Here is a 27,944-nt window from a genome sequence, read left to right as displayed (position 1 = left end):
TCAAAGCACTACAACACCATCTTTAAAGCAAGTTTTATTTTGCAGTATATACAATTTAAGCTATTAAAAATGTACACAATATTTACAAATTAAATAATAATTATCCAAACCCTCTTCACCTCCAACACATAACTCTGCAACACAAAAACAATGAAAGAGAAGTTAAAGGAAGCCATTGGGATGAATATAGGGCATGAACATTTCCCAATGGTCTCTCATTTATGTATTTTCCTCTTCATTTATGTATGTAAATAAACTCCTGAAGGATGCAAATGTCACGGAATGTGTGGCACAGTTTAGCACATCCTCTGCTAAATAGTCATTTTATTGAAATTGAAAACAAAAAATATGGACACTTCCCTAAACTATTCCCATCTTTAAATTCAAACAATTTAATTTTAAACAGGACATATGGCATATTTTTTAAAAATAAAACTTTCTAACCAATCTCTGGAAGCATGAGACCAAGTTTTCTCCTCTTCCGCACACCCGGCAGTAAATTAAAGATGTTTATGCAGGCTAGCTTGTTATTGCAGAGTTCCTCATATTACCACAGTTATTTCTGGTAAGGAGCCAAACAAGTTATTTTGGGGGCATGGAGGAGGGGAAGGGACCCTCAGCATTACATGGACTTTGGAATCAAAGAGGATATATGAGGAACACATGTCAAATTCTGAGTTGATTGATCTTATCATCCCTTTATAGAATGAAGAAAAGGCCCTTCTGCTCACTGAAAGAAATGAACATGTTCCAAGCATGCTGTCCCCTTTAAAAAAGAAAAAAATGCACTCTCTCACTACTTCATGTTCCATAGCCAGAGAACAGGAGGTTCTCGATCCACATTTACAGATGAGTCTACATTTATGTATAGATTTTACTCATGCTTTTTGTTGTTGTTCTTCCTTAAAACCAAGTTTTTCCTTTCTTAAGGTTTGGATATAAAGAAAGGAAGGAATGCATAGTTATTACACCAAATGCAAGGTTAGCCCACTGTCTTGCTACAAAGTGATATGCAGCCTGGTTGCCTTTTGATACCCTCTCCCCACCAGAACACCAGGATCCTAGCTGTCTGCCAGATATCACCATCCCTTGTCAGTCACTCACTCCCGTCCTCAATGCTCTGTTCTAGGTCTCGGTGGTTGGGACTCCCATCCAAGCCAGTATTGTAATCCTGATGTGCCGCCAAAAAAACCACAGATCTATGTTTTAAAAATATAAATCTTTAACTAGTTTTGCCCTTCTCCAGAAGGAACTCAAGTATTAAACGAATTTACAACCCTTAAGTGCTGTCTCTGGATTGTTTCCCTGAGATAGGTGTATGATTAGAAGCCACTTAAAGAGAAGCACTGAAGGGTTATACCAACTGCTGAATTAAAGTAAACTGAATAGCAAACAATGGTTTAGAGAGTCACCACACACACAATTTTTGTTTTTTTGGGTGGGGAGGGGAGGAATTTTAGGACTCATTCAGTGCTGGTTCTATGATGTAATCTATTGCCCGTTGCAGAGCATCTTCCCGATACCAAAAATGCTTATTTAACCCTTCATTGCCTCTCCTATCTAAATCCAGCCCATGGCTTACTTCCCCATTAAGTTGATATCCCTATAGATACAGGGGTTTTTATACTGTATTATGCTTGCGTTAGGTATGTGAGTTCACATAACGCTATTGGATGGGATTTTCAAATCACTCAAGGACTTTTAGGACCACCAGTCCCACTGAAAGTCAACAGGACTGGTGCTCCTAAGTCACTTAAGTGATCCCCCTGTCATGACTTACACTCAGGAGACATGTCAAACAATTACTCAAGCCAGATTAGTCCTCTCAAATTACATTTTTGAAACACAACGTTTGGGGACTTTAATATCCCTGCCTGTTGTCTTAACCTATTGGTCCTGTTTTTAAAACTATATAGGCTCACACAAAAAGGGATAGAAATACCCTATCGTAGTGGCCAAGATAGCCAAGAACTTTTTCCAGCTGATTGCTAGCAGACTGAACAAACTCACAGTCCATAACCACGACCACGGTTTAACTGCTCGCTTACGTCAATTCAAAAAGTTTTGAGTTTGGTGTTAGTCTTTTAAGGTGCATTGGTGTGCAAGCAAGGATCTGGGGAAAGAACTAGGCTGGACAGATTGCGGAGGAGTTACTAAAAATCTAACATATGTGAAGGTGCTACAAGTAACAAACCCATAAAGTCATATGTTCTTATCATATCAATTAGCCTAATGTCCTTTAATTGACCTACAGAGTCTGGGTAGTAAAACAGACTGGATGAGCAGGGTCTCATTGCTAATGGGAAGTTTCTACTTATTTATTCAAAGTAAAGGTATTTTCCAACAGGAGTCCACCACTAATACTGTCAATCAACAAGAGTCCATTCAACCGTTAATAAGCCCTTCTGAAGTTGTTGGGCCACTGCTATAAAAAAGAAAAAGAGCAGAGGTGACTGTTTTGTGTCTTGAAAGCAGCTCTTAGAGAACCTGACTGTGGTGCCAGGAGCTGTACAAGATCCACAGGGACAATTCACAGAAGATGGCTATGGGACCATGGCTTGCATACAGAACAACATAAACCTGGCCAATAAGCCATTTTCATCCCAAGCATAAAAGCACAGACTTAAGTAGAATCACAAAGGATGAGGCTGGCCCATTCTCTTCCAAGTAAGACTGGAGGTGAAGAGGTATTTCATCTCCCAACTCCTTAGCAACTAAAGTGTCACTATGATGAACAAAGCATGTGAAAGCTGCAACATTAGAGAATATCAAAGGCCAGGAGGATCATTGAATAGCCATGGCTACTGAAACTTCTCCAATCCTTCAATGTAGGAAACATGACAAGTGCTTCTCTGGTGGTGGGGCACAGAGAAGGGGGGAATATTAACTACATATGACTAACTTCTAAATTCTTCACTATCTGTGCCATCAGCATAGATTCATTGCTAAACACAGGCAAATCAATACTCTGGTTTCAAAGGTCTAACAGACTCCATTCTACATCCAGAAGATGTTATTCTTGCTGGGATGAATATTTGAGCAGTGTAAGCCAGGGGATGTCGTTTTAACTCCATGATTATCTCCTTCTAAGATGATCATCCCAATGCCATTTGGATAAAACTCTTTGAGCATCACAGTTTGCGATCAATACTGAAGCCATTTGCACTAAGTTAAATTATAGATTGTGAGAGCCCGCACTGGGCTTCCTCAGATGATGCAGAACGTTGATCTCCACCCACACTAGAGCACTCAGAGAGGAAATAAAGTTAAAAATGGACTTTAAACCAACTCACAACTCTCCCACAGCAACCCATGGGCCTCAAGTATCCCACAGTGTCCACTGCTCCATTCAGTGCTCCTCGCTCAACAAAAATAAATTCAAAAAAAGGTATAAAGCAGAAGCGATGGTTGATATTGTAACTTTACCCCACCACAAACCAATTCAAACTAGCAATGTCTACCAGCAACACCTAGGGTCTGGATCCTGCCATCCTTAGGCTTAACTGTCTTGGGAGTTCTGGCTGAGTATTAGCAGGGGATGACAAGTGTGTTTCATGAACTCCTCTCACCTTGAACTGAGTCACCTACATACATTGCTTCTACATATAAATCTGAGACTAAGCTCACTTACAGGTATCCTTCCAAGGGTAGTTTGTTAAGGAAATACACCTCTTTCCCCCTTTCATGATGGGAGCATGTTTCTTATGGACTTCCTTCAGCTAAACATTAGCATTGTTAGGATGAGCCCAGAAGGCATTGCTTGAGGATGGAGGCCAGCCGCCGCATGAATGCCAGAGAGGTAGAAAGAACTGGGTTAAAGCAGGAGAGAACTATTTTGAGAAGTTGCCACCCAACTCCTGTTGGGCAGATGGGGGAAGGAATGGCAACTTTCTAAACAATAGATATGCCCACTGTAGTTAAGTGGCACACCACAGAAGTCCCTGGGGTCTGATCACCTCAGCCCTGTGCATCACGTTTTGTAGGACCACCCTGCTTTTCAGAGAATGCTGCTGGGAAGGCTCTGGAATTAGAACAGTTAGTGCACAGGTGGGTATGACTAAATCTGCACATCAGAGAGAGGACAGCTGCAGACTGGGCGGTGGGGTTTTTTGTTGTTGTTGGTTTTTAAATTAGAAACCATGGCAGATTAAAGAGTCAATTCTGAACCCCAGCATAGCGGCCCTAGCACTCTCATGTCAAGTCAGCACTTGGTGCAGGTTAGAACGTCCTAACAGAGCGATGGCAGAGTCTCATTTCTCTTGTCGTATCCCCAACCACCACCGCACACGCTGCTTTTCAAAAGAAAAAGTCAGTGTCAAACGGTAACCCAGGCAAGACAAGGTACTTAGGAAAGGGGGATTGGAGGGGTGTCAATGGGAAGGGGGAGAGGAGGATTCCAGTTTCTGAAGCCGGCGCCTGCGAAGCTCAGCTGTGTCAGGCTCCCCCGGTAAAGGCTGCTCCTCTTCTTCCTCATGCCCAGCTGGCTCTGTGTATCCCTCCGCACCCACCAATCCAGATGGATCATCTGAGACAGCAAGGGGGGAGGAAATCATCAGAGGTTGACATCCACCAGATTCCTTTGTTTCCCCTCGCGCCAAAGGGACTTAGAACCACTACTTTAGAACAGCCAAATGTGGCCATTAGCACTTAAAGGGACAGCCACGTAGCTGGTCTCATTCAGCAGCAAACCCTCAGCTGGGACACACCAGCATGACAGATGCTGCCTATCTTGGATGCACCTGTACCCTGCACAGTCAGTAGATGTGTTGCACCTAGGATGAACATGGTGCAGCCATGTGCCATCAGCTGCTAAAGCCTCTTGCTACAACTTTTGGCCCCCTCTGCAAGGTTTCTTAGGGAATGGGTTAGGTCTTGTTCCTAGACCATGTGGCTAAACAGCGACACTATGAGGCTTCGCACTACAAGGTCCTACAACAAGGAGGACTTTTGTCTACCTGTTTGTCCTGTCGAGTCTGGTTCCACTGCTGGAGAGGTCCCTGGGGAAGAGGTACTGTCGGGTGAATTGAAAGTGGTGGATTCTCTGGTGGGTGTCTCTTGAGAGGAGGTTGAAGTGTTTAGGCTGCTTGGCAGCTGCGTAGGACGGGGTGACCTGTCCAGAGGGGAAGCCAGAAGAGGGTTACAACGTGGAAAGCTATAAACAGACCATGTTTAATTCTTTTTAGTATGCTATCACCCAGAGGGCCCAGATGAGATCAGGGCCCTAACAAAAGAACTTTACAAAAGAACTGTCAGACTGGATCAGATCCTTGGTCTATCTAGTCCAGTATCTTGTCTCCAACAATGGCCAGGACCAAATGCTTCAGAAGCAGGTGTAAGAACCTCACAGTAGGCAGATACAGGCTAATCTGCCCCTCCCACATTGGCTTAAGCAATGAAGTAGGAAGTTCAATGTCCCTTCCAAAAATTTTTGCTGTCATGACAACTCTCAATATTCTCGATATCCATATGCAAGCCCTTTTTGAATCTTGTGTAATAAAAAGAGTGCTCCTGCCCAGAACAGTTTACAATCTAAATGGATGCGAAAGACAAAGGTTTACCATCCTCCTCTTTATTTATAGCAAAGCTAAGGCAAAGAGAGAGAAGTGACCCAACTCACGCAGGATGTCAGTAGCTGAGCCAGGACTTGAACCCTGATCAGACTTGAACCCAATACAGTGTCTTAGCCACAAGAACACACTTCTGGCTTCCAAACTCTGCTTTCCTAGCTCATGTTTCCTTTCACAGGGGTGGTGAACAGAACCTTGGCCTGAGTGCAAGTGCAATTGCATCTTCCAGCACTTCCAGTGCAGGCTTATTCCTGGCCCAAGGATAGGAATAAGGGTGTCTCCACACTTCGGTGCCAATTTGCCCTACGAGCAAGCAGGACTTAAAGTATCTACTCAGTGCTATAAAAAGGAGGTATTGCTAGGAACTGAAACTCTTGAGTTCTCACCCTCACTCTGAGAAGCTATCTATGGCAATAGCTTCTCCACCGCTCTGCTTCAGGCCCCCCATTTTTACCATGCAGCTGGTTACTGACCTATGTCATGTTTTGAGGTTTGTACATAATCCCTAGATCTTACATGGTACTTTTCATCAGCACATCTCAAAGCACTTCACAAAAGGTGGTCAGTATAATGATTTTCATTTTACAGATGGGGAAACTCAAGACCAGTGGCAGAGTTGGGAGTCGATACAGGTCTCCTCAGTCCCAGTCCAGCACTCTATCTCCTAAGCCCCACACATTGGTGGTACAAGCTTTGGGTACCTGTTATCACCAATGAAGACCACGCACTTTTAGCATCGTGAGGACAGGGAGCCAGCAGTTTGGAATCACATGTCATTACAATATGCTATCACTAAGCTAGATGGATTATAGTCAAGTCAGTGGTTGCACCATGTGTCTGACAGAGTAGAAAAGGTCTCACACCCTGCTGCAGTACTGGATAGTTACCCAATGGTTGCCAGAACGGTGAGATACTGGTTTATCTGTAACATGGCTGCATCTAGGAGTGTGTGGATGTTCTGCAGACACTGGAGCCTGGCTTCCAAATGCTGCCGGTCATGTCCTTCCATGGCACGGAGCTCTTCGTCTGTCAACCCAGCAAACCCAGCGGGTGGCACAGGCATAGGAGGGAAGCCTGTTCAGAAGGAAAACAGATGGTCTGTAAGAGAGGACGCAAAGCAAGCTTCCTGACTCCCTCTCCAATGGGCAAGGTTTTAATTACTGGTGAAATCTATCAATTTACTGAAGACGATATGAGCCACCATGCTCCTGGCAAGTTGCTAATTTGGCCCTTAGAGACAAAATTTGGATATTTTCTTTTCCCTCCCCATGCTCCCAGTAGAGGAACATCCTTCCCCCATCCAGCCCTGGATGGAAAAAGCCACCCTAGCTTACCAAATAGAGGTGGCAATGCCATTCCCATCCACGGGGGAGGGAAGGGAAAGCCAGGCACTGTTCCCACAGGGGCAGTGTCCGATCCAGATGCTGAATCACCAACAGGTCTCGAGGTACTCGCTGCAGAGGGTGAAGGGGACAAAGCAGATGATAGCCTGGTTAAACAGTCATGGTACATTTATGCCCATCCACCGCTTTACACATAGCCAATGAGGTTTCAGCATGTCTTCAAACACACAACACCGGGGTATCTTTCTTGGGTCAATGTTAGTTAATCCCACACTATAAAATAACGTCAAAAAGTTAAGGGGATATGAAGCCTTTCATCTCTAGGGGTGCCAGATCCAACCTGGCCTGGAGGTGGAGACTAGCTACCTTGGAGGGGGAATGAAAAACAGAGCTTTTTCTCTCTCGTGCACTAGCACAGTTCCAGTACCACGTCTGAGGGACTGGCTGGATCAGGGAATTGGATACAGGGCCTTTCCCCACTTAGGGGCACCAGCTCCAATCCAGCCCCAGACTGGGGAGATTGGCTGGCTCAGGAGGTTAGGGAATGGGATATAGGGTCTTTCCCCCTTTAGGGGACGAGCCACAGATCAATAGCATCAAAGCGGTTTTCATCTTGTGGCAACTCTATGGTCTGTTGGTGAGTCTCTGTCCAAACCACAGAACCCACAACTGGCATAACTGGCCTCCTTGCTGGCAGTCCCAACTTACAGGTTTAGAACAAAATGGGCCGTGGAGGACCAGAAGCAGGTCACAGTTGAAATATGTTGGTGGGGCAGTGAGAGGGAAGCCTGCGCCAGTGATGGCATGAAGAAGAAGGTTAGACTGTGTGGCTTCTCACCTGTTGTCTGAATGCCTGAAGCGGAGGGTGCACTGGAAGCAGCAGAGGGATTCTCTGCATTGTTGGGTGGCTGGACACCAGGCACTGGAGGAAATGGACCTATGGGAGGCCAGAGGGGGAACATCCCAGGAGGAAACGGGGGCAGGATTCCTTGGGGGACTGTGGAGTGAAGGAGAGAAGTGGATGACCCACAGAGAAGAGATGCCAGACAGACACTACATTTCTCCAGCACCTTCCAGCCAAGGGTCTCAAGGCACTTGAGACATTAACAAAGTCTCAGGGGAGGTAGGTCACTGTATTACCCATTTTACAGAAGTACACTTATGGAGAGTGGCAGTCACACAATGGCAGAGCGGAGTCCTGATTCTCAGCACACTCACACCCAGCTCCAGCCACAGGACTATATTCCCTCTCCAGAAGCAGGAACAGAATCCAGGAGTCCTGATTCCCACTCTGTTGCTCCAAGAATTACACAATTCCTCTCCATTACACAATGCTCTTACTTTCCCTCTAATGACAGAGAAGCTAAAGGGCCAAATGTCTTTGGTTATTCCCATACGGCCCAACATATTGTAATGTGGTTGTGTGTATAACTGAAGGCAGAATTTGGCCCAAACAAGGTACATTCAGTAGTACAACGTAGTAATACACTTCAATTTTTCAGTGCTGGGCAAGTAGTCCCAGTATCAACAGCTGCTGCACCTCAGCCCAAAGGTGGCTGCAGTGATTCCCACCTGGGATGAATGGCATCAGGACAGGATTACTGAGAAACTGCTCAGCCCTGCTGGCTTGGTGTCCAGAGAAGCTGTACTCACAGTTCGGTGGCTGGGGGATCAGTGGAGTATGGTGCGGCGGTGGCTGCTGTTGCTGCTGCTGCGCTTGCTCCTGTTGCTCGGGTGGCGTCTGGGACTGAGTGGGGAGAGAGGCACGGAGGACGTCCATGCGGCAGGTGGGGCAGGTCTGCTGCCGCTGGAACCATGAACGCAGGCAGCTGTGGAGGGGGCAGAGGACACCTGGTTAAGACTGGCTCATTTAAACAGGTTACTTTTTCAGGGCAATAGGATTTACACACAGTCCCGACAATTAGCTGGAGACACCCCTCGCCTGCTATTGTTTCTCACTCTTGCCATGGGTAGGTGGAGAAGAGAAGAGATTTCAGCCTGCGTAGCCCATTCAATCCATGGCTTCTCAACAGAGACAGCCAAAGAATCCAGTTCGGATTATGTTTGTTACATGGACCTGCTTGCTAGGGATTGAACTTGGAGCCACCAACTCACAGGCCTCCAGACAACAGTGACCAGGCATCACAGTTGAAAAGAGATGGATTGGTCGCAGTGAGCTACAGATGAGGGGACTGAATTCTTTTACAAATCCTTTTTATTTGTTTGGTTCTTCCCTGGTTCCATGCACCCTACAGCAAGGAGGAAGTTACCATGCCCTGGCTCCTCCATTATACAAGGACAACGCTTGGATTTTCATGCCTTCGGCAGCTAACTCCACACCACAAAGAAAGCCATCTGCAAGCAGCTGCGTGGGCAGACGTATTAGCAGTAAGCCTTTCCTCACCTGGTGTGGAATATGTGGTTGCATGGCAGGCGTTTAGCGCCCATCACCATCTCCTCCCGGCAGATAATACAAACATTATCCATTGCTTGAAGCTCTTCTGGAGTGGCATCAGGGTATCTGGGGAAGCAGTAGAGTTTTAAGAGGCAGTAACATATATATTCTCTGATGATCTACAAGGGCAGTGATGTCAATGATGGAGCAGGGGCTATAAAAGGAGATAATTAAGCAAAGGGAAATTTAGGCTGGATAGCATGGAGATCTATGTGAGACAGTCCACCCAACCCCAAGGGAAGTCGTCTTGCCCAGGGCATTCCAAACTGGATGAGACAGGACTGAGGGGGTTGCGCTAGATTAGCTGTGATTTACTAGGCCTCTAACAAGCTGTACACTGGACTGAGTGTCTTAAACCAGACTGCTCTAATGTGGATTTCCCGTTTTAATTAAGCTTAAACGGCCAGAGAGATTCATTGTAAACATGGCTGTGTGGTCTTGTGGCCAGAGGACTGGACTGGGAGTCAGGAAATCTGGATCCTACTCCCAGCTCTGCCACTGATGTTGGGCAAGTTCTTTCCCCTCTGTCTCTGTTTCCCACTCCCACCCTTTGTCTATTTCGAATGTAAACTCTTTGGGACAAGCGCCATCTCCCTAGGTGTCTGTGCAGCGCCTGGCCCAATGTGGTCCTCCACACCCCAATCTCAGTCGAGGGAGTGAGGGGTCTGTGCGGTGCCCTGCCCAATGCCTTTAGGCCCTACTGTAACAGATTTCACTCTATAGAAGCAATTTCTCTCCAACTGGATACCTACAGAGTGTTCATGTTGCGAATGGCGCGGCGTGACATGATGGCATCAGTCACAGCTCTCTTGAACTGCCTGAAATGACACAAAAGTTGCTGGAGTTACATACACACACACAGGAACAGTATCAGACACTCAGCACGTGCTCAATCGATACCAGAGACATCTTACCTCATTGCCAGGTACATGGGCCGGATAGCAAAGAGAGGGAAAGTGTGCACTTTGATCATGATGGTCATGAAGGCCATGTACAGCAACACTTTAATGAAGCCTGAAGAGGAAGGAGAGATATTAGTGCTCTCTCTCTCTTTCTCATGTGCCTCTACTCGAAGGATCTCATTGCCCTTAAACACTAGCGAACTCCCTCATCAAACCCTGGGAGGCAGGGAAGTGCCTCAATTTTACAGGTGGGGAAAGAGGCACAGAAAGGAAGCAACTTGCTCCCCCATGTCACACAGTGAGTCAATGACCAAGCTAAAAACAGAACCCAGGAGGCTCTAGTAAAGCAGTCGCACTCCCCTCCCAGAGCTGGGAATAGAACTCTGGAGTTTTGGCTCCCAGTTCCTCCCTGCTCTAACCACTGACCAACACTCCCCTCCCAGAGCTGGGGATAAAGCGCAGGGATCCTGACTCCCCATTTTCCTTGCTCTAGCCACCAGACCACAATGCCTGCACAAACCAACCCACTGTGGCCTCCAGAAATCCACCCAACCCACATTTTGATTCCAATCTTACCAAGTCATCAGCATTTTAGGCCTGGTCTACACTACAGAGTTAGATCAACATAAGGCAGCTTACGTCAACCTAACTCCGTAAGTGTCTACTCTAAAATGTAGCTCCCACCAATGTAACTCACCCACTACACTGACTTAACTCCACCTCTGTGAGAGGCATAGCACTTAAGTCAATGTAGTTAAGTCGATGCAGAGTCAATGTAGACACTGCGTTGCTTACATCAACTGTTGCTGCCTTTCAGAAACCGTCCCACAATGCCCCACACTGGAAGTTCAATCGGTGCAAGCACTCCTGGTGAGTACACACACCGCCAACGCAATAAGCGTAGTGTGAGTGTGTAAAACTGATTAAATTACTGTGGTGGCTGTATGTTGACGTAACTTAGGTCAACTTAATTCTGTAGTGTAGATTGCCCTTAGTTTTAATGATACATTAAATCATTTTGGATGGCCACAGGCTTCTCTTACAAACACAGCTCCTACTTAGCTCCATTTCAATCCCACTTTCTTCCCTTCAAATGATCAATGAAGTGGTGAGACCATCTACAAACTACCCCTCCCAACCATGCTCCTATGAAGAGCTCTAGCACAAGGCCCAATATAGCACCACAATTCAGGCTCCCATGACTGTTAGATGTTCATACGGGAGAACACACAAGTCCCCACTGGGCTATGAAAGGAGCTGGCTGTTATCCAGAGCTGGGGAGAGAGAGCATACCTGTGAAGAGCTCCGTGTACAGCATGTAGACGGCCTTGTTGTCCCATGGATTCTCACTCTGCAGGTCGACTGAATGCAGAATGTACTTTATGAAGATTGTGAGCACCATGGTCATGAGGATGGCATACTGTGGGGGCAGCAAGGAAAGAAGAGGCATATCACAGGATGCTAATCTTTTAAAGGCATTGGAACTCATCTGTACCCTGTGTCAAACTCAGCCCAGGGACCAGGTCACATGGTTGGAAACTGGTGTCTCCGAGCCAGGCCCGCACAGATACAAAAGGCAGCCTGAGTTCAGGGAGAGAAGAAGGGAGTAGGGCGGCTCTCCTTAGCTCCCTGGCAGATGGCCTGGGAGTGCAACCCTACAGGAAGCAGGCTGGAGGAAAGCCTAAGCAGAAGGGAGTAAAGATTCACCTTAAATTAAAGGCAGAGGGCCTGGGGAACCAAACCTGCATGGAGCAGATGGTCTCCATCAAAAATCCCAGGGCAGGGGAAAGGACCCAATTGATATGCTTAACTTCTGTTTTTGGAGAAATAAAACAGAACCACGAAGAAGAGGGACCAAAATCCAGATGCTGCCAAGAGAACTCTGATGCACTGGCAGGTTAGTCCGCCCCACTGGCTTACAATGCATCACAGAGCTCTGATTTGCAGTAAGTAGCATAGCAAGGCAAATATTCCTCCCTCCCTCCTTGCCACACAGGCAGACATTTATTTCATACCTCAAACCCAAAGACCAGCTGGACAGAGGCTCCCCGGGTGAGGATGCTGTGGTAGGCATGGCTGACAAATAGGAAATCCAGGATGCCCAACAAAAGCATCAGAGCTGGACACAGAAAGAAGGGAGGTCAGACACTGGAATTACAATACTGAGCTGTGATTTGGGGTACACATGGGGAAGGGCTGACAGAACTAAAGAAAGGGATGATTTAAGCATAAGACTAGGAGCCAGGACTTCTACAATCTATTCCCAATCCTGGAAATGGAGTGTGATCTAGTAGCCAGAGTATAGGTCTGAGAGCCAGGATTCCTGGGTTAAAACCTTAATTTTCCCACTGACTCACTGTGTGACTGTGGGCAAGTCGCTTCATGTCTCAGTTTCCTCATCTGTAAAGTAGGACTAACACCCTTCTCACAGGGGATTGGGAAGCACTAGGCAAGTGCCACGTGGAAGAAATTGAACCGCTACATCCCATATACAGAACATTTCAAACTCTAAACTGCATGGGATGAAAGCCATGCTGGGGTGTCAGACATTGATATTTATATTCCAGCAGAGCCCCAGTCAAGATCTGGACCACATCACACAGCACAAACACATTTCAGTGGGTCCCTTAGGATCCTCTGAAAGCCCCAGCCTCAGTTTCCCATGGCACTTTCTTGCACGAGTCAGTATGTTAACCCCAGTGTGCTGCATAGTTTCATTCTTCCTTCCTGAAGTTTTAGTTAGCTACAGGGTTCTCCTTGATATCCTGTCTTCAACTAGGTTGCTGTGAGCTGTTAAACAGCTGCTCTGCTCCAACCCAGAGTTGAAAAAGCAATCTAATCCATAAAAAGCCTTCTGGAAGACATTACATACTGTTCTGACAAGGTTATCGATTCTGAACAGTCTCACACTCAACTGCACAAATGAGAAGGGGTTTTACATTAGCGTATTTAGCCTGTCACATGCAAATTATCTTCTGAAATTATCTTTCCTGGCCAGCTGTTGCTGCTCGTTGAGTCCTGGAGAGGAAACGTTCAGAGTAGAGAAACTCTTCCCCCTCCCCAGAAGATTTCTGTCAGGTATCAAGCCAAGTCATGCCTTCATTAAACTTCGTTGCTTTAATGATTTCTCCACATCCTACCCTCTGCATGCATAACACTTACTCATAGTCATTTTCATTATTAACAGTGCAGGCAGAGGTTAGCAAGCTTCTCACCCACAGCTTTGCCAGTGCACCTCATTCAGAATGGCAGCCCACCACCCTCACTGCTATTCCAGGGCTGATCTGTTCCCACACCTCTGCCAATAAACCTCAATCCTGACTTGCAGCCCCCACATTCCAGTCCCGGATCCTCCCTTACCACTGCCAGTGCCCCACAATTCTGAGCCACTGCATCCCTGCTACTCCAGTCCTGCATTCTCTATGCCTCTCAGTTCTAATCCACAGCACTTCCTGCTAGTCTAGTCCTGGACATTCTCCTGACACTGTTCTGCCACTGCTTCTAAACCCTGACTTGCTGCACTCCCTGTTATACCACTTCTGGACTCCTGACTCTCAGCTCTTTTAATGCCCCTCAATCCCAACCCACAGCTTTCTGCTATTCCAACCCTGAACCCCAAAGCGCTCGGCTGATGCCCCTCAATCCTATCTGCAGTCCCCTTGCTATTCCAGCCCTGGGCTCCACCCAGATACACAACTCTACAAAGGCCACTCAGTCCTGACCTGCAGCCCCACTCCCCACCCTTACTAATCGTGCCCTGGACTCTCCAGTAGAAATAGATCTGCCAATACTCTCAGTCCTGACTAGCTGCATCTCCTGCTATTCAAGTCCTGAGCTCCAAACATAGATTGTTGAGGGAGAATTGTATGTTTGTTTTTGGAAAATGGGGACTAAGCCTGTTACAGAGATCTGCGAATCTCAGAGATAAGAAACCTATTAGGTCCTAACAGAACAGTCTCTAAAGGACCAGAACTAGGCAGAGAAAATGAGATTCCACATATGATCTAAAGAGAATTTGAAGTAACTGCTCTCACACCACAAGGCAGATATGTTAACATGCTGAACCAATCCTGCTCCTACAAGTCTGAAGACTTCCCTTGCAGGTAGATTATCCCATATCTGCCACACTGCAGTGTTTCTTGCACCTTGCTCTGAAACATCTGGTGCCGGGCTCGGTCAGATACAGGAGACTAGACTAGATGCACCTCGGGTCTGATCCAGTATGGCAATTACATTGTAATGGGAGGAGGAGGGGAGAGAAACAAGAACAGGGGAGAACAGGCAAAGGGAATAAAATAAAGGCACTTACAGATTATGCGGAAATGAAAGAGCCAGGAGATGTTTGGACTCCTCTCCATCTGGGAAGAGATGAACAAACTTTTAGGACTCTCCACCCAATTTTCCAAAACTCCATTCTCTGCATTCTGACTGCATGGATATCCAGGAACTGTAAAGAGTTACTGATGTAGGACCAATAGGCCAATCTTATTTTCTATCCATTTTGGTTTCTACACCACAAGCATCATCGTGTCTTGCTGATTCCTTGTCTGCTGGCATCAGTGTCTTGCTGCTCTGCAAAACGCTGAGCACGCTGAGGTACTGAGCTACTTTAGCTCCTATGGAATCAGCGCTTTTACTATTTGTATTACTCTAGAACAGGGGTTCTCACAACAAATTTTTTGGTGGCCTAACTCTTGCTGGTGGCCGTTCTGACAATTTTTCCTAAAGTTACATAAGTAACTTTAGGAAAAACAAATAAATATGCACATATAGATGTCCAAATTATTGTAATTTATTTAAGTGAGATAATCCTGACCAGCCTGGCCCGAAGGACAATTGCAGAAGCACTAATGAGAAAAATGAATGTAGAACAAGCAGAGGACACAAAAGGATCTGCTTCCAATGCTCCCTACACACAGAACACACTGTGCTGTGACAACCAAAGCACAGTGACAATGGTTTTCATCCCTCAAAAGGCCACAGAAGTACCTTAGATAGACAGATCCCTTTTTGTTACCAAGATCACTGAATGACTCCCCAGATAGATTGCAGCCAACCCCAATCCGGCATCCTTTTCAGCAGCATGTCAGACTTACAAAGTCCACCCGGTCCTCAGCGAGCCAGTGGAAGCACTTGAGGAACAGGAGAAGGGTGAAGAGGGCCACAAATCGGGGACTGAAGTCATCTCTGAAGACAGTGAAGGCCAGGCAAGTTTCCGTGACTGCATACCATGACCTCTCAAGTAGGTGCTGAGAGAGAGAGAGAGAGAGAGAGTTAGCAGCACTGTCCCAGTTCCCCACATACAGCTCATCTTAGCTCTCAGTACTGAAGGGAGGAGGGGAAGGAACGTCTGCTTGTATGTCCCAATTTCTAAGGGAAAGCATTTTCTTTTGCACTCCACCCCCTTCCCTCTGAGGATCTCAGAGCACTTGGGTATCGAACTCTGTACCATGGTTCTGTAAAATGGGGTAACAGCAGTGCCTCACAGGGACGTTGGGAGGATACATACGTTCAAGACAGACGCTCAGACACTCTGGTAATAGGGGTCATGCAAGTACCAATGATAGATATGATTTTATGCTCAGCATCAAAATCTCATTTAACTTAAAATCAATGCAGTTCTCAGAGCAACCCTCTGCTACTGTGTACCTTCGTCACCCAACATAAGATTGTGCTGCAAGTAATCAGTTACAAGGGCCAGAGGCCTCACTCACCTCCATTTCTGCTGCTCGGAGCTGGCCAAAAAACACTTTGCCCATGAATTTGCCCAGGAGGAAAACCAAAACAAAAGCCTGAATGTAGAGAACCTGCAGGGAAGGGAAAGGGAGAGATTGAGCCAAAAGAAACACAGACACACTACAGTTTATGAACCAAACCAGACCAAAAGAAAAGGCTGGTGAGAACAATCCTGCAGCACCGCTTCTAGCCTAGATCAGACCTTCCCATCCTTAAAGTCTATGATTTACAACACCCAAGGGATCTACTTTAACCAGTTATGACTGTCCTCTGTCCACTTCAAGGCACGTAACACACTCGCATCTTATTTCCCATCCCCAAGGAAACATATGGCTAGTTTTCAGTTAACCCCTTCACAACATCCTAAGGCCCTTCAGGGTGTGTGTAATCTGTGTACCCTTGGGCCTGGAATTTATATTTTGAAGGTACTTTGGTTACTGTAGGGAATTGGTGAGATGTACAGATTTCTACCCCACTTGCACCTGCACGTTATGTGTATGTTAAAAAAGCCCAACTGAAAACAGATGAATGAGCCTTTCCAAATTTAGCTAGAATTTTGCAAGCCAGCTGTGGAGTCAGTTACATGCACACATACTTATAAATATTTCCCACACTAAAGCAGTACTTTGTTCCGAGTACTACTGGCTCAGCAACTGCTGTAGCGTGGAAGTGTTTGTTTTGGTCAACATACCCTGAGGGAATAGAAAGCAGAAGTGAACTGAAAAAAGAGCCACTGGATTACATTGATAAAGAGAAATGACTCATTTGAATGCTGTCCAGTGCTCCCTGAAGTAAACTGAGGGCAGGAGGAGAGGGACAGGACTCTGTCCACTCCCTAGCAGATGGATGCCAACCTCACACAGAAGTCACCATCACAGTTTGCACTTATTAGTATCCTTGCTGGAAGACTGAGTGGAGTGGTTAAATACACATTAGGCCATGGAGACAGAACTACCTCCAGGCAGGGCTAAAGCCCAGTGGTGGATCAGTATGGAATACTTGCCCTGCAGCTGGCAATGCTGTACCTATCCGTGGGATAAACAGAGTGTGAGAGGCTCCAGAGTGGTCAATCCAGCATCTTTCACTGACATTGCATCTCCTCAGTTAAACAAAAGCACAAGGAAAAAGGAAGCCAATATTTCGACTGACTAGCAAGATTCATTTGGGACCTCAACTCCTGAGCCTTCAACTTAAGAGTCAATCAACCCAAGGATGAAATGAGACAGCCAAAGACTGTGCAGGATTTGGCTCTGCTCTGTATCAAAATAACCCTGGATTTCAGCTCTCTTGAAAATGGTGATGTCCCCCACGCCCTGTGTAAATGTAGAGGTACTACATAACAAATTGTTTCCAGGGATTGGAATACAGCACTGGTTAAAAGGATTGCGTTGACAGGAATTTTCATTACTGCTGCTCCTGTTTTTATACCACATCCCACCAACATACCAGAGCCCTCCCTTTAAGAGGTAAGCTTAAATTCCATGTCACACTCAATTCACACTCCCTCTGCTGACGCTAACAGTAAGGGGGACACAATTAGTGCCAACTGTGCTGGGTTAATTGCAGCTTGGATTCTCAAAGTGGGCAAGACCCCATGAAACTCATTGCACTGATGAGCAGCAAACAGGAATGACTTTCAGTCACTACCAAACTGGGAGCTCAAAAACTAGCTCTCATTACCAGTCCCCCAGAATCAGGTCACTTCCACATGGCTTTGGATGGCCACTGTAGCAGTGCAAGTTAAATACCAATAGTTGACAGGCTGAGCCATTACCAGAGCAATCTGATCTCCACCCCACAACCTGGACAGCCCATGGACTGCATACTTACTGCCATGCTGGGGCTGGATTTGGTCAGATACACCACTGTTGGGTAGAACTGGTGCTTCAGGTAATAGGCGTGAGCCACTACCACCGATGTCAGAGCCAGGCTGGCAGCCATCATGATTGCCGTTCGGAACATCTCCCCAGCCCAACGACCTGGGTGAGAGAAGACAGACATGAGCAAACGGTTTAGAGATACAGAATAAAGCCATAGCTGCCTTCACATCACCTAAGGCAACAGAAGAGCCACCAAATTTGCATTGTAAGGGGTCAGTGGATCATTGCTGTATTTGGTTTGCTGCTTCTTGGCTTAACAGAGTTTTCATTACATTCCCCCTCTCCATCTGCTTTGTTCTTGGCCTCACATACTGTAAGTTCCCACCAGGCCATGGACTTTGTCTTCCGATATTTGTCTGCAAAACGCCTATCAAACACTAGGTGATCACATAGCAAACTTCCTTTAACCTGGATGTAAATAGTTATCAAAGGATATCAAGCACTTTACAAACAAAAGTTATCAAGCACTTTAAAACAAAAGAATCATTCCATGCAGCCACCTCTAGGGGTGGGACAGGGAAGCTCTTAAACAGCCACACAGCACCAATCAGCAATAGTTTATGACTGGATGCAAAGAACAAGTCAACCAAGATGGAATTTTGAGGGGAATTTTAGTTAAGAAGAAAGCAAATATCCAATTTGGAATTGGACCACAATATCATGGGTTTTGGCATCCCATCCTTGTGAAATCAGGGGTATTTTAATGATCACAAGTGAGGGATTGGTGCTTCTACCAACATTGTACCAAATGCATATGCAAACGAGGAGGTATTTTCAGGCAAGACCTCCATCCCTTGAGGTGCGTAATTCAATGCTGAAATATCTGACATGATCTAACTCTAACAGAATTTATGAACTTGATGCAGGAAACCCTGGGTGACATTCTCTGGCCTGTGTTCTGCAGGAGATTGGAACCTAGATAATCAGAATGGCCAATGCTACATAAAAACTGGTGAACAGTAACTGTTTTGAGCCTGTTGCCCTACACAGTCAATGGATATATTAAAACAAACGCCCGCTGAGAATAGACCAAAACTTCAGCGAGGCCATGATCCAAGCAAGGCCTTTCTCTAGCATCAAAAATGCAATTTATTCAGTGGAGATTTTACACTTTGTACAGTTCAGACAAGAAAGTGAATACAGCCATTGTACTGACTATAAACCTAATAATGAAAACAATGTTCCTGGATTGTCAATGTTGTGAACAGAAAAATTAGTGAAAACTTGAGCTTTCTCCAGGCTAGAGAGCTTTTACCCTGCTCCTCCAAGGATTCTCAATTACATTTTATAGGCCAGACTGACCTGATTTAGAGGGGGAAGTGAAGGCAGCTACCAAAAAATAAATTATAACAAATGAATGAAAGGGAAAGTTAACAGTAATGAATATACGTCAGAAGCCAGGAAAAGCAAAAAATTGATAAGGGAACCAAAGAGACACAAGGAGAATCTATGACCAGCAGAATTAAGGACTATAAGGAGTTTTTTTAATACATTAAGAACAAAAAGAACCCTAACAATGTTTTGGTCCATTACTAGATGTAAATGGTAGAATTATCAATAATGCAGAAAAGACAAAGGGTTCAATAAATATTTCTGTTCTGTATTTAGGGAAAACACAGAGGACATAGTTATATCACATAATGACGACACTAACATCCTCCAGAGATACTAGTGGAACAGAAAAAGAGCAGCTACTGAAGTTACACATTTTTAAATCAGCAGGTCCAGGTAACTTGCATACACAAGTTTTTAAAAAGCTGCTAAGGAGGTCACTGGAAAGTTAATGCTGATTTTCAGTAAGTTTTGGAACACTGGGGAAGTTCCAGAAGACTGGACGAAAGCTAATGTTGTGCCAATATTTAAAAAGAGTAAACAGGATGACCCAGATAATTATAGACCTGTCAGTCTGACATAGATCCCAGGCAAGGTAATGGAATGGCTAATACGTGAGTGGGTTAATAAAGAATTAAAGGGTAATATAATTAATGCCAATCAACATTAGTTAATGGAAAATATATCCTGTCACACTAACTTGATATTATTTACTGATGAGATTACAAATTTGATTAATAAATTTCTGTAAGGCATGAGACTTGGTACTGTACTACATTTTAGTTAAAAAATAGAATATAAAATTAACAGGCACACATTAAATGGATTAAAATATGGCTAACTGATAGGTCTCAAAAGGTGATTGTAAATGGGGAATCACCATCATCCAGGTGTATTTCTAGTGTAGTCCCACAGGCATTGGTTCTTGGCCCTATGCTATTAAACATTTTTATCAATGGCTTGCAAGAAAACATGAAATCATCACTGAAAGTTTGCAGTTGACAAAAATTGGGGGAGCAGCAATTAATGAAGAGGATTAAGTGAGGTCACTGATACAGAGCAATCTGGACAATGCATGTTTTAATACAATTAAATGTAAATATTAGGGCTGTAGATTAATCGCAGTTAACTCACAATTAACTCAAAAAAGTATATCGTAATAAAAAATTAATCACGATTAATCGCATTGTTAAACAATAGAATACCAATTGAAATTTATTAAATATTTTTGGATATTTTTCTACATTTTAAAATACATTGATTTTTATTACAACACAGAACACAAAGTGTACAGTGCTCATTTTATATTTTTTATTACAAATATTTGCACTGTAAAAAATGATAAAAGAAATAGTATTTTTCAATTCACCTCATACAAGTATTGTTGTACAATCTCTTTATTGTGAAAATGTAACTTACAAATGTAGATTTTTTTGTTACATAACTGCACTAAAAAAAAAAAAAGTAAAATTTTACAGACTACAGTCCACTCGGTCCTACTTCTTGTTCAGCCAATCAATAAGACAAATAAGTTTGTTTACATTCACGGGAAATACTGCTGCCTGCTTCTTATTTATAATGTCACCTGAAAGTGAGAACAGGCTTTCGTTCACATGGCACCTTTGTAGCTGGCGTTGCAAGGTGCCAGATATGCTAAACATTCGTATGCCCCTTCATGTTTCAGCCACCATTCCAGAGGACATGGTTCCAGTCAGAGGATGCTCATTAAAAAAATAATGAATTAAATTTGTGACTGAGCTCCTTGGGGGAAAACTGTATGTCCCTTGCTCTGTTTTACCCGCATTCTGCCATATATTTCATGTTATAGCAGGCTCAGATGATGGCCCAGCACATGTTTGTTTTAAGAACACTTTCACATCAGATTTCACAAAACGCAAGAAGGTACCAATGTGAGAGTTCTAAAAATAGCTATAGCACTCACCGGAGGTTTAAGAATCTGAATTGCCATCCAAAATCTGAGAGGGACGAGGTGTGGAGCATGCCTTCAGAAGTCTTAAAAGAGCAACACTCCAATAAGGAAACTACAGAACCCGAACCACCAAAAAAGAAAATCAACCTTCTGCTGGTGGCATCTGACTCAGATGATGAAAATGAACATGCATCAGTTCGCTCTGCTTTGGATCATTATCGAGCAGAACCCATCACCAGCATGGATGCATGTCCTCTGGAATGGTGATTGAAGCATGAAGGGATATATGAATCTTTAGCACATATGGAACACAAATATCTTGCAATGCCGGCTACAACAGTATGATGTGAATGCCTGTTCTCACTTTCAGGTGACAGTGCAAACAAGAAGCAGGCAGCATTATCTCCTGCAAATTGTAACCAAACTTGTTTTGTCTGAGTGACTGGCTGAAGTAGGACTGAATGGATTTGTAGGCTCTAAAGTTTTACATTGTTTTATTTTTGAATGCAGTTATTTTTTGTACATAATTCTATATTTGTAAGTTCAACTTTCATGATAAAGAGATTGCACTAGAGTACTTGTATTAGGTGAATTGAAAAAGACTATTTTTTACAGTACAAATATTTGAAATAAAAAGAATAATATAAAGTGAGCACTGTACACTTTGTATTCTGTGTTGTAATTGAAATCAATATATTTGAAAATGTAGAAAACATCCACAAATATGTAAATAAATGGTATTCTATTATTATTTAACAGTGCGATTAATCAGGCAATAATCGTGATTAATTTTTTAATCGCTTGACAGCCCTAGTAAATATACACATTCAGGAATAAAAAAATGTAGGCCATACATACAGAATGGGGGACTCTATCCTGGGAAGCAGTGGCTGAAAAAGATTTGAGGATCATGATGGATAATCAGCTAAACGAGAGCTTCCACTATGACACTGTGGCCAACAAGGCTAATGCAATCCTTGGATGCATAAACAGTGGATTACTGAATAAGAGTAGAGAGGTTATTTTACCTCTGTATTTGGCACTGGCGTGACCACTGCTGGAATACTGTGTCCAGTTCTGATGTCCACAGTTCAGGAAGAATGTTGATAAATTGGAGAGGGTTAAGAGTAGAGCCAGCAGAATGGTTAAAGGATTTGAAAACATGCCTTAGATGATAGGCTCAAGGAGCTCAATTTATTTATCTTAACAAAGAGAAGGTTAAGGGGTGACTTGATCACAGTCTGTAAGTACCTAGATGGGGAATAAATATTTGAGAATGGGCTCTTCGATCTAGCAAACAAGGTCTAACATGATCCAATGGCTGGAAGTTGAAGCTACACAAATTCAGACTGGAAATAAGGTGCACATTTTTAAAAGTGAAGACATTTAATCCATGGAACAATTTACCAAGGGTTGTGGTGGATTGGCAATTTTTAAATCCAGATGGGATATATTTCTGAAAGATTTGCTCTAGGAATTATTTTGGGGAAGATCTATGGCCTCTGTCATACAGAAGGTCAGTCTAGATCAGTGATTTTCAAACTTTTTTTCTGGCGACCCAGTTGAAGAAAATTGTTGATGCCCATGACTCAGCGGAGCTGGGGATGAGGGGTTTGGGGTGTGGGTGGGGCTCAGGGCTGGGGCAGAGGGTTGGGGTGCAGGAGTGAGCGCTGCAAGGTGGGGTCAGGAATGAGGGGTTCAGGGTGTGAGAGGGGGCTCAGGGTTGGGGTGCAGAAGAGGGTCAGGGCTCTGGGCTGGGGGTGCAGGCTCTGGGGTGGGGCCAGGGATAAGGGGCTTGTGGGAGGGGGGGTCTCAGGGCTAGGGCAGGGGATTGGGGCACAGGCTTACCTTGGGCGGCTCCTGGTCAGCGGAGCAGCAGGGGTGCTAAGGCAGGCTTTCTGCTGTCCTGGTACCGTGGACCACGTTGCGCCCTGGAAGCAGCCAGCAGCAGCTCTGGCTCCTAGGTGGAGGCATGCAAGTGACTCCATGCGGCTCTCGTCTGCATGCACCACCACCCCAGCTCCCATTGGCCAGTTCCCAGCCAATGGGAGTGCGGAACTGGTGCTCAGGGCAGGGGCAGCGCATGGAGCCCCGTGAGCCCCCTACCTAGGTGCCAGACCTGCTGCTGGCCACTTCTGTGGCACAGCACAGTGTCAAAACAGGTAAGGACTAGCCTGCCTTAGCCGGGCAGCACCGCCGATGGGACTTTTAGCAGCCTGGTCGGCAGTTGCTGCAACCCATTGCCTTACATTCTGCAACCCAATACTGGGTCGCGACCCGCAGTTTGAAAACCGCTGGACTAGAAGATCACAATAGCCCTCTCTGGCCTTGGAATCTATGAATTCTATACAATACACTGTCCATCTAGGGAAGTCCTGTTAATGTTTTTTCTCAAGCTACTATGCAAACCTCTGTGGTAAAATTCCCACTGATATATGCCACATGACAACATTCAATACCCTGATTAATAAATATTAATACCACCTAGCTCTTATAACACTTTTCATCAGTAGATCTCAAAGTGGTTTACAAAGGAGGGGCAATATTATCCCCATTTTATAGATGGGGAAACTGAATTACGGAAGGGTGAAAGTGATTTGCCCACGGTCACCAACAGACCAGTGGTAGAGCCAGGAATAGAACCCAAGTATCCTGAGTCCCAATCTGTTCTATCCACTAGGCCACACTACCTCCCCATATTGATTAGCACCTTGCATCCAAGGTTCACAGTGTTGTAAGAAAAAGCGGACATTATTCCCATCTTACAGATGGGGAAAAAAGCACATGACCCATGGGCACAAAGCAAGTCAGAAGAAGGATGGTTCTGTAGTTTTGAAGCACCAGACTGGGACTCAGGAGATGTGGGTTCTATTCCCAGTTCTGCCATTGACTTGCTGTGTGACCTCAGGCACATCACTATCATTCTGCACCTGAGTCGTAAAACAGGAATAACAAACTTTCCTTTTCTGTCCCGTCATTGTCTTTTTTTAAGTTGCCCTGAAAAGCATACAGTCTAAGTATTCTCTCTTACGCTGTGTATTTAAAGCAACTAGCACAATGGGACCTCGAGGCACTAATGCAATAATAAATAAGAAAATATGCCAGTAGCAGTCAAGGGAAGAGAATTAGGTCTCATGCCTCCCAGAAGTCTCTGCTCTAGTAACTAAAGAGCATCCTCTTCCAGAGCCAGGCATAGAACACAGCAGTGTCTCACAATCCTCCAGCTACCAGATCAGACTGAGAGACACCTGTGCTTTCTGAATGCCTAAATACTCAAGTCCAATTAGCAGCATTCCTATGCTAGAACATTAAAGCATCACATTATAACAAAGCAAAACACTGACACATAAGAGTGAACATAAAGCAGTTCTGTGCGCTAAGGCTGTCATACATTTCACAAATCACAAGTAGGGGGGTGGAATTTTAGTTAGCCATCCAGATTGCTTCTTTGGCCATGTCTTGCCCCTTTTAGGAAGTTATTTATAAAATGAGTTTTTGAGACCACACCTTTCTCTTTGCTTAAGTTTCAACCAGAACTGGTCTGTCCCTTTGTCCCCTAAACCTGTGAATTATAATCTCCATGTTTAGATTAAGATAATTTAAATTCTATAAAACAGATGGCAGAGTTGTCGTTAAAATGTTAGACAACAGTTTATGAGCCTGCACATGACTAGCTACTTAGGTTACTTTAACAGTGGAGTTACATGCACACCCTCCATTTCAAGTAGCTTATAACAGAAATGCTGACAGCCTGTATCCATTCAAGTGACAGGGAGTACCACTTGGAGATTCTTATGCGGATGTCATTTCCATGTCCCACACTAAACACTTTCAGCTTCAGTCAGTCCACCTTGCACTAAAACAATTTAGTTCTTTAAATACTTATGTACTAGAAGTGGATCTTTTATAACACAGAGTTCGCTAATATATTTTACATTTCATTAGTGCCTTTCAGACCAAAGGCTCTGGAAGCACTTCACTGATTATACATTATTAATCCTGTTTATGACAGTAGGGCCTACAGGCCAACCAAGAATGGGGCTCCATTGTGTGGGGAACTGTACAGAATAGTCAATAGACTCTGCCCCAAACAGCTTACAGTCTAAACCACAGGTGGCCAACCTGAGCCTAAGAAGGAGCCAGAATTTACCATTGTACATTGCCAAAGAGCCACAGTAATATGTCAGCAGCCCCCATCAGCTCTCCCCCGCTCCCAGTGCCTCCAGCTCACTGGCAGCCCCATTGATCAGCACCTATGCCCCCCGCACCTCCCAATCAGCTGTTTCGTGGGGTGCAGGAGGCTCTGGGGGGGGAAGGGGAGGAGCGAGGGCACAGGAGGCTGAGGGGAGGGGAGGGGATGGGAAGGGGTGGAGTGGAGTGGGGGCAGAGCCTGTGGCAAAGCCAGGGGTTGAGCAGTGAGCACCCCCCGGAGTCGGTGCCTATCCAAGGAGCTGCATATTAACTTCTGAAGAGCTGCATATGGCTCCAGAGCCACAAGTTGGCCACCCCTGGTCTAAACAGATAAAACAGATGAAGAGGGTGGGAGGGGGAGAGCATATGACAGACAGACCCAGAACATCTTAGAAAGCACAGCCAATTCAGAGATGAAGGAATAAAACTGTAGCTGGCACAGTGTGTTATGAGGGGGTGGGACAGGTGAATCATGATCAAAGACTCTCCAATAAGCCCTCTTTGTTGCAGAAAGTACTGGGAGTGATTAGACGGGATCTATAGTTTCTATCCTGAGCAGATAAGACCTTGTTTGTAGACTGCATGAATCTTATTTATCAGCCTCGAGATCGTGGTAATGTTATCCCCACTGGGCTTCAATCTCTGGTTCCAGGGAATCTTGACAACCTTTCAAACCTGAGGGTAGAACTGAGCCTTCCCCTTCACGTAAGCAAGAATTATCATATAAAGTGCTTGGGACATACTTCAATCTTGCTAGCAGATAGGAGACAGTCAGCATTCATATTATTTCCTCACAGCTCCAATCCTTTCTCCTCCCACATCCATTTTTTAAAATACTTGCCTCTCCTTCAAATTATTTCCTCCTGCCAGTTGGGTTTTAAACTTTATTGAAGTTTGAGAGATGGGAAAGTGAAGAAGTTACACAAATTGGAAAGGGGAGAATTGTTAATTCTTTCCTGAGCTGCTTCAGAAGTTCTCTCCCATCATTTTTAATATTGAAAGAAAGGGAGGGTATCAATTTCCTTACGGGTCTCTTCTCCCCCAGTACATATGAGTGACACCAAGACACACAATAATCCCCACCGCTTCCAGCACTTTCAAGGGAGCATAAAAGGACACTCTCCATCCATGTGAGCTCTACTACCCCTCCCAGCATCTTTGCCCCTCTTTTCCCCCAACCAGAACAGCTCAGGCCCCCAACAACTACTTAAATCCCAGTACTCCCCTCCCAGCTTCTCAGATGCCTCCTACTACACAGGCTCTAACTTGCCCACTCCATGCCCCCCTCCCCAAATCCACCTTACTCAAGTGCCCAGAATCGAGCCCCCTTCTCACGTACCACGTACCCAGCCCACCCAGATCCGATCTCCCCTTCTCCAGACCTTCCAGCATCCCCCTCGCTCCCTATGTCCCTCAGGCTTCAGCTCCTTCCCCAAACCTCCTACATCCCCAGCAACCTCACTTCCCACTGTTCCTTCCCCAGATTTCAGCCCCTCCCCGGGCCCCCTTGCTCCCCAGCTCCCTCATACCCGCTGCACCCCACAATCGGTCCCTCGCCAGGTCTCCCCGGCCCGGACTCACCAAGATCCGGGAGCCCCTCAGGCTGCTGCTCCCACCACCACAACCAGCTGCACCTCCCCCCCACCCTCCGCCGGAAGTCCTGAAGCTAGGAGACACCTCACTTCCGTTTGGGATGTACCATCTGTACACATCGTAGAAACCCCACCCAATTCACCTCTACGGGGACTAGCTCCAGCCACGCCCCGGGGTCTCGCCTCAGACCCTCCCTTACTTAGAGCATCGAGCGTTACAATTCGAACCCAACCAGCTCCCCCGTTTCGGGATGCAGCAGAGCTGAATCAAATTCACAATTCCCTGCTGCCCCCCACTATTTCAGACGGTACGGTCCCAGTGTCTACTTGGTATCGTCCGCCTTCCACCGCTAAGGGGTAAAGAGGGTCCCGTGGCCCCTGCTGATTGGTCTAGCGTCATGGGTCTCCTCTAATCAGAAAAATCCCCATTGCTGGCCAATGAGGAAGGAACAGTTGTTGCTAGGGGCGATGGGGCAGATTATAGAACAGACCTATGGTGGACTCTGCGTGTGTGAAATGAGTTGGGTATGTTCTCATCCCAGATTCCCCTCTCGTCACCTCCCCACCAGCTCTGCCCTGAGGGGAGAAGTGGGTCCCTCAGGTCTGGGGTGGGGGTGACGCTGTGGGACAATAGATAGGGCACAAGAGTGGGAGCTATATCTGCTGGGTTCTTTCCCAGTTCTAGGAGGGGAGTGGGATCTAGTGGGTTAGAGTGGGGTGGTGCTGGAAGTCAGGACTCTTGGGGTTCCATTTGTAGCTCTGGCACTGACTTGCCATGTGAGTGACCTTGGGCAAGTAAGCTCTGTGTACCTTAGTTTTTCCAGATGTAAAATAGGGATAAGGATACTATGAGATAATGCTGTGAGATCCTTGGATATCAGTGGTAAGTTTGACTGTAAAATTTCCTACACAAGTGAAAAATATGCTGCACCCCGTGCTATAGTACGTGCTATAGTCCTGAGAGCATTAAGAAGCGAAAGAGAGAGATCAGAGAGAATAAAGTATCCTCTCTATTC

At 45.4% G+C, this 27,944-nt stretch overlaps 1 protein-coding gene across 3 annotated transcripts; it reads right to left on the bottom strand.

Annotated features, from left to right (window-relative positions):
- Nucleotides 1–21: 21 nt before the first annotated feature.
- Nucleotides 22–26,985, bottom strand: SYVN1 (synoviolin 1). Of its 3 annotated transcripts, none has more exons than XM_073351868.1 (16): nucleotides 26,918–26,985; nucleotides 17,834–17,982; nucleotides 15,982–16,074; nucleotides 15,364–15,516; nucleotides 14,577–14,625; nucleotides 12,283–12,386; nucleotides 11,561–11,687; nucleotides 10,280–10,379; nucleotides 10,118–10,183; nucleotides 9,315–9,431; nucleotides 8,564–8,739; nucleotides 7,749–7,907; nucleotides 6,902–7,021; nucleotides 6,455–6,641; nucleotides 4,956–5,110; nucleotides 22–4,525 (listed from the first exon to the last, which is right to left on the bottom strand). In XM_073351868.1, the coding sequence occupies exons 2-16, from the start codon at nucleotides 17,963–17,965 to the stop codon at nucleotides 4,371–4,373; spliced, it is 1,893 nt and encodes a 630-aa protein (XP_073207969.1). In that variant the 5' UTR covers nucleotides 17,966–17,982; nucleotides 26,918–26,985; the 3' UTR covers nucleotides 22–4,370. The 3 variants fall into 3 exon arrangements, with proteins under 3 accessions (XP_073207969.1, XP_073207970.1, XP_073207972.1); XM_073351869.1 differs by lacking the exon at nucleotides 26,918–26,985 and adding an exon at nucleotides 22,994–23,108; XM_073351871.1 differs by lacking the exon at nucleotides 26,918–26,985 and adding an exon at nucleotides 17,007–17,102 and having other exon boundaries at nucleotides 17,834–17,914.
- Nucleotides 26,986–27,944: the final 959 nt, after the last annotated feature.

This window comes from Lepidochelys kempii, chromosome 7 (assembly GCF_965140285.1).
Source record: "Lepidochelys kempii isolate rLepKem1 chromosome 7, rLepKem1.hap1, whole genome shotgun sequence".
Lineage (NCBI taxonomy): Eukaryota > Metazoa > Chordata > Testudines > Cheloniidae > Lepidochelys > Lepidochelys kempii.
Note: the sequence above shows the minus strand (reverse complement) of the source record. Positions and strands in the feature narration are given on the sequence as shown.

Bases quoted from the DNA above. Each gene is read 5' to 3' on its own strand.
- SYVN1 (XM_073351868.1), bottom strand. From the start codon at position 17,965: ATGTTCCGAACGGCAATCATGATGGCTGCCAGCCTGGCTCTGACATCG. The intron at 9,432-10,117 runs GTAGGTATCCAG...CTGCTTCCCCAG, and splicing joins ATTCGCAACATGAACACTCT to ATACCCTGATGCCACTCCAG. The intron at 7,022-7,748 runs GTGAGAAGCCAC...CACCCTCTGCAG, and splicing joins TTCAGGCATTCAGACAACAG to CGAGTACCTCGAGACCTGTT.